The sequence below is a fragment of the Chanodichthys erythropterus genome, chromosome 5, assembly GCF_024489055.1.
Source record: "Chanodichthys erythropterus isolate Z2021 chromosome 5, ASM2448905v1, whole genome shotgun sequence".
Taxonomy (NCBI): Eukaryota; Metazoa; Chordata; class Actinopteri; order Cypriniformes; family Xenocyprididae; genus Chanodichthys; species Chanodichthys erythropterus.
The window spans coordinates 1,153,683-1,160,972 of record NC_090225.1 but is presented as its reverse complement, the minus strand read 5'-3'; the positions used below and the strand labels follow the sequence as shown (position 1 = coordinate 1,160,972).

At 31.7% G+C, this 7,290-nt stretch overlaps 1 protein-coding gene across 3 annotated transcripts in view; it reads right to left on the bottom strand.

Moving 5' to 3' along the window:
• Positions 1-1,074: 1,074 nt before the first annotated feature.
• anapc1 (anaphase promoting complex subunit 1) overlaps positions 1,075-7,290 on the bottom strand; it is an 84,777-nt gene continuing 78,561 nt past the window's right edge. The window contains exons 46-48 of one of the 3 annotated variants that reach the window (XR_010895177.1): positions 3,521-3,725; positions 2,046-2,200; positions 1,075-1,841 (exon numbers count right to left, since the gene is read on the bottom strand). Coding sequence is in view for 2 of the 3 variants with exons in the window: in XM_067385592.1 (XP_067241693.1) it covers positions 1,735-1,841; positions 2,046-2,180; positions 3,521-3,725 (447 nt within the window). In the remaining variant the exon portion in view is untranslated. The remainder of the gene's footprint in view (positions 1,842-2,045; positions 2,201-3,520; positions 3,726-7,290) is intronic. The other 2 variants (XM_067385592.1, XM_067385591.1) reach the window with 2 other exon arrangements.

Genomic DNA, 7,290 nt, shown 5'->3' with positions numbered 1-7,290 from the left:
TGAATCTCCAAAATAATGTAAAAACAACATTCATTTTAAATATTTCTTAGTGACATCTTTTTTTGTAATCACTATGAATGAAGGCCAATTTTAACATTTAATAGGCTTTAAAATTGTAACAACTTTTAATGTACTGTAAGTGAACTTAAAACAATCTTCACATAAACCCTATTGCAATAAATGTCACATTTACCTGTGCTTTTAATATATTAGACCAGTCGGTTCAGATTTTTACCTGCGCTGCTTAAATGCACACAGAAGTTATTGTTTTCAGTGTTTTTGACCCATGTTTTCTTGTAAACAGTGATTTAAGATTGTCAGGTAGATCTAGTAGGTAAATACAGGAACTGAATAATCAAACACTGCAGTCTTCACTGCATAAATTGTAAATTTAATCCTTATTAAAGCTACAAAAGTTAATCAGTGAAGAGCAGTGAGTGATTTTCTTGTTATTTGATTAACATTAATTACAGACTGTACCAGGTTTATTAGGCTGCTGTCACTTTTGACGCACATGACGCGGATCTGGCATCCTAATTTCTCAATTCTTTACATTCATTTAACACTTTTAAACTCATTTAAGACTGAGCTTATGAAGATAGTTGACAAAATGGGCATTTCGACAATTTTTTGATTTTGTAACAGGAGAATGAACCTCTGGGTTCTTGTTGAAGCTCAAACGTGCTGCGTAACACGAGAATGAACTTCATTGGTTCTTTTGAAGCTCAAACGTGCTGCATAACACGAGAATGAACCTCAATGGTTCTTGTTGAAGCTCAAACGTGCTGCATAACACAAGAATGAACCTCATTGGTTCTTGTTGAAGCTCAAACGTGATGCGTAACACCAGATTGAACCTCATTGGTTCTTGCTGAAGGTCAAATGTGCTGCGTAACACCAGATTGAACCTCATTGGTTCTTGCTGTCAATGGAGGGTCAGAAAGCGCTTGGATTTCATCAAAAATATCTTCATTTGTGTTCTGATGATGAATGAACGCCTTACAGGTGTGGAACGACATGAGGGTGAGTAATTATTGACAGAAATTTCATTTTTGAGTGAACTAACCCTTTAATAAAATTTTTTTTTTAATGATTTTCAAAACATTTAGTTATTTAATAACACTGAAAATGACAGCACACCGAGAGGATTCATTCACATTCTGGTGCAGTTATTGCAGTAAAGATTAATACTTCGGTTTAGTGATTTAAACAAACTTCTTACCTTAAGCATGAGCAACAGTGACAGGAAATCATTCTTTTTTTATGATGAGAATTACCGATTTCCAGGCAGTTGGCAGAGTGAAATTCTATGCAAATGAGCAGTGTCATGATACGAAGTCTACCAATGGGAGGTTTACAGTCCAGCTGCATGGAAACCTCAGCAAACACCCCTTAAATCCCCCGCAAAACTGACAAAACCAGACCAGAACACGTTTCTTTTATTTCATACAAGGCAGGCCTCAAGTCATATTTATTGACTGATTTATCATAGGTACAAATATAGTTACAAACTATTTACATCGAAATAAGTGTGAGCAAACCGTCTGTGCCTCACTTTGGCTCTTAAACGAGATCATGTCATAAAAATGTCCACGCAATAAACCTTAAAAGTTGATGCAAGATATTGCAGCAAGTTCCTGCAAGTCAGTGGCTTGTGAGCGCACTGCCACTGTACCTGGTTAGGAAGAACGTTGGTTGAACTTCAGGAAATGTTCTGAAAGAGTGCCGTTAAACTCAAGAATTGTGATTCTGAAGAAACAGAGGACTCAAACGCAGAAGAGCACGTACAGGAACACCCAACTGACTGCTCTTGAGCAGCAACTCTGGAAAACAGGAACACCCTGTACAGAGAGACCACAATGATAATGTGATTAGTGGAATATTGTTTTGTGGTTTTCTATCCTTTTTGGAGCACCAAACTAAGCATGTCACACTGGTTCAGAATGGCATCAGGGTGAGGAAATCCATTTCTGTGACATCTATAAGACCAAAAAGAGGAACATGCAACGGATCAGCAATAAGCTTCTGTTTGAGCGTGACCTTACCTTCCAGGTCAGACGCCACCACATCCTTGAGACTGGGGATGGAGTGGTAGACCAGGAAGCAGGCCAGCATGTTGACATCAGTGTCGTTGTTCAGTGGCTGTCTTCTCAAGTACGCTTGCAGCACGTGACCGTTATCTGTGTGTAAGTGTTGTTTCCTTAATAGTTACAAATTCAAGCTTCATGAAACAATTATATATTCATTTGTATACATATGACTGGAAGTGAATATAGAACAAGATTTATACTCCCCAAATAATTCAGACCCCACCATAACCCACTCCAAAAATTATTGTACTATTTATTTTTATAATAAATAATATATTTTAATATTTATTTTGTATTTAAATTATTACATTCTATATTAATACATTTGTACACACACACACACACATATATTATTTCAAATTAATCCATATATATACACATATATATATATATATATATATATATATATATATACATAAAAACCATTTATATTAATTAATGTAAAAAAAGCATTTATTAATAATAATAAACTATTTTTATTAATATTTATTTAATAAAAATATATTTAAATCATTATTTTGTATTTTTTATTAATATTTATAATATGTATATTATAATAAATGATATCTTAAAATCATTTTGTATTTAAATAATATTACATTTTATATATATATATATATATATATATATATATATATATATATATATATATATATATATATATATATATATATATATATATATATATAAAATCCATTTATATTAATACATGTAATACAATTATTAATAATAACCATTTTTAATTCATTTTTATATAATATTTAAATAATTTTGTATTTAAATAAATATTACATTTTAGAAACAAACAATAAATATATATTTTATTTTTACTTATATATATATATATATATATATATATTAAATTAATACATTTAAATTAATTACTAATAAATATAATAAATATAAAATAAATACATTTATTATTGATAATAATAATGATAATCAACTAATTTGTAAAAAGAATATTATGTGTGGTTTTTGATCATTGTGCATTTTAACATGACAGTGACAATTCTCATTACTGTAATAAAGTAATTAAAATAATTAAAATAATCAATTAAAACCAATACAATAAATATAATAATGAGAACAGTGTAAATAAAAACAGACTGGTTAGACAAGTTTCTTTACACAAAATTTAATTATAATTAAATTAAATTCCCTTTAAATTTGGACTGGACTCTGATCTAGAAATGTTCTTGACAGGTTTCATGAGATTTGAACTATTAGACTTTACCAGCCCTGTAGAGCGTAAATGAATACAGCCTTTCACACTTGCTGAAGGTGTTGACCAAAACATGAGACACATGCCAGTCTAAACGCTGACTAAAGGTGCGGATACAGAAGCTCTAAAACAGAAATCTGCGTAAGCATATCTGAGTCACTGACTTAATGAAGCTAGACGCTGATGGCTGTGTCCTGTTACTCACCACAGAGCCACTGGTCCAGGGCTCGGTCCGCCGAGCTCTTCATGACGGGTAGGAACTCAGAGTTGAGCAAAAGGCCGCGGGTCTGACGGCGTGTGTCTCTGAGCCGCTGCTGCAGGACTCTGCTCTCACACAGCTCCAACACCAGCTTCATCTGCCACAGACTGAACGTCTCGCAGAGATTGCCCCGCTCCAGAGTCCGCACGGCCTACGATGATCGCACAAACACAAGTCTTAGAACGTATTTTAGCTGTTAAAAACGCGAGACAGAAAAAAAAGAGGTCTAGAGAAAAGTTGAACTTCTTTTAACTTGAAAGCCACGTCATGTGTGAGACACTGCAAAACATTCAAGACGTAAGCACAATGTTTAAAACCTCTGTCTAGTGCACGTTTACATTCAAAAACAACGGAAAAGTAGAGCAGCGAGATGGAAAAGCATGTTCTTTGTGAAGGACTCCTTAGGGTGCAAACCTGTACAACAACTGTCGTAATGAAACATCAGAATTATTGTGAAAAGAGTCGTCAGAAAATATACTCTAGTTCAAAAGAAAAACTTTTATTAAGCAAGGATGCATTAAATTATTCGAGTACAATTCTGACTTTAATTCACAATTCTGACTTTATATCTGGCAATTCTGACTATAATTCACAATTCTGACTTTATATTAAGTAATTCTGACTTTATATCTCACAATTCTGACTTTATATCTGGCAATTGACTATAATTCACAATTCTGACTTTATATTAAGTAATTCTGACTTTATATCTCACAACTTTATATCAATTCTGACTTTATATATAAATTCTGACTTTATATCTCGCAATTCTGACTATAACTCACAATTCTGACTATAATTCACAATTCTGACTATAATTCACAATTCTGACTATAATTCACAATTCTGACTATAATTCACAATTCTGACTATAATTCACAATTCTGACTATAATTCACAATTCTGACTATAATTCACAATTCTGACTATAATTCACAATTCTGACTTTATATCTCGCAATTCTGACTATAATTCACAATTCTGACTTTATATCTCACAATTCTGACTTTATATCTCGCAATTCTGACTTTGTATCTCGCAATTCTGACTTTGTATCTCGCAATTCTGACTTTGTATCTCGCAATTCTGACTTTGTATCTCGCAATTCTGACTTTGTATCTCGCAATTCTGACTTTATATCTCGCAATTCTGACTATAATTCACAATTCTGACTTTGTATCTCACAATTCTGACTTTGTATCTCGCAATTCTGACTTTATATCTCGCAATTCTGACTATAATTCACAATTCTGACTTTATATCAAGTAATTCTGACTTTATATCAAGTAATTCTGACTATAATTCACAATTCTGATTTTATATCTCACAATTCTGCCTATAATTCACAATTCTGACTTTATATCTCGCAATTCTGACTATAATTCACATTTCTGACTTTATATCTCACAATTCTGACTTTATATCAAGTAATTCTGACTATAATTCACAATTCTGATTTTATATCTCACAATTCTGCCTATAATTCACAATTCTGACTTTATATCTCACAATTCTGCCTATAATTCACAATTCTGACTTTATATCTCACAATTCTGACTTTATATCACGCAATTCTGACTATAATTCACAATTCTGATTTTATATCTCGCAATTCTGACTTTATATCTCACAATTCTGACTTCATATCTCGCAATTCTGACTATAATTCACAATTCTGACTTTATATCTCACAATTCTGACTTTATATCTCGCAATTCTGACTATAATTCACAATTCTGATTTTATATCTCACAATTCTGACTTTATATCTCGCAATTCTGACAAATTCACAATTCTGACTTTATATCTCACAATTCTGACTTTATATCACGCAATTCTGCCTATAATTCACAATTCTGACTTTATATCTCGCAATTCTGACTTTATATCTCGCAATTCTGACTTCATATCTCGCAATTCTGACTATAATTCACAATTCTGACTTTATATCTCACAATTCTGACTTTATATCACGCAATTCTGACAAATTCACAATTCTGACTTTATATCTCGCAATTCTGACTTTATATCTCACAATTCTGACTTCATATCTCGCAATTCTGACTATAATTCACAATTCTGACTTTATATCTCACAATTCTGACTTTATATCTCGCAATTCTGACTATAATTCACAATTCTGACTTTATATCTCACAATTCTGACTTTATATCTCGCAATTCTGACAAATTCACAATTCTGACTTTATATCTCACAATTCTGACTTTATATCACGCAATTCTGCCTATAATTCACAATTCTGACTTTATATCTCGCAATTCTGACTAATTCACAATTCTGACTTTATATCTCACAATTCTGACTTTATATCTCGCAATTCTGACTTTATATCTCGCAATTCTGACTAATTCACAATTCTGACTTTATATCTCACAATTCTGACTTTATATCTCGCAATTCTGACTTTATATCTCGCAATTCTGACTTTATATCTCGCAATTCTGACTAATTCACAATTCTGACTTTATATCTCACAATTCTGACTTTATATCTCGCAATTCTGACTATAATTCACAATTCTGATTTTATATCTCGCAATTCTGACTTTATATCTCGCAATTCTGACAAATTCACAATTCTGACTTTATATCTCACAATTCTGATTTTATATCTCGCAATTCTGACTTTATATCTCACAATTCTGACTTCATATCTCGCAATTCTGACTATAATTCACAATTCTGACTTTATATCTCACAATTCTGACTTTATATCTCGCAATTCTGACTATAATTCACAATTCTGATTTTATATCTCACAATTCTGACTTTATATCTCGCAATTCTGACAAATTCACAATTCTGACTTTATATCTCACAATTCTGACTTTATATCTCGCAATTCTGCCTATAATTCACAATTCTGACTTTATATCTCGCAATTCTGACTTTATATCTCGCAATTCTGACTAATTCACAATTCTGACTTTATATCTCACAATTCTGACTTTATATCTCGCAATTCTGACTATAATTCACAATTCTGATTTTATATCTCGCAATTCTGACTTTATATCTCGCAATTCTGACAAATTCACAATTCTGACTTTATATCTCACAATTCTGACTTTATATCACGCAATTCTGCCTATAATTCACAATTCTGACTTTATATCTCGCAATTCTGACTTTATATCTCGCAATTCTGACTAATTCACAATTCTGACTTTATATCTCACAATTCTGACTTTATATCACGCAATTCTGCCTATAATTCACAATTCTGATTTTATATCTCGCAATTCTGACTTCATATCTCGCAATTCTGACTATAATTCACAATTCTGACTTTATATCTCGCAATTCTGACTATAATTCACAATTCTGATTTTATATCTCACAATTCTGACTTTATATCTCGCAATTCTGACTATAATTCACAATTCTGACTTTATATCTCACAATTCTGACTATAATTCACAATTCTGATTTTATCTCACAATTCTGACTTTATATCTCGCAATTCTGACTTTATATCTCGCAATTCTGACTTTATATCTCGCAATTCTGACTATAATTCACAATTCTGATTTTATATCTCACAATTCCGACTTTATATCTCACAATTCCAACTTTATATCTCACAATTCCAACTTTATATCTCACAATTCCAACTTTATATCTCGCAATTCTGACTATAATTCACAATTCTGACTATAATTCACAATTCTGATTTTATATCTCACAATTCCGACT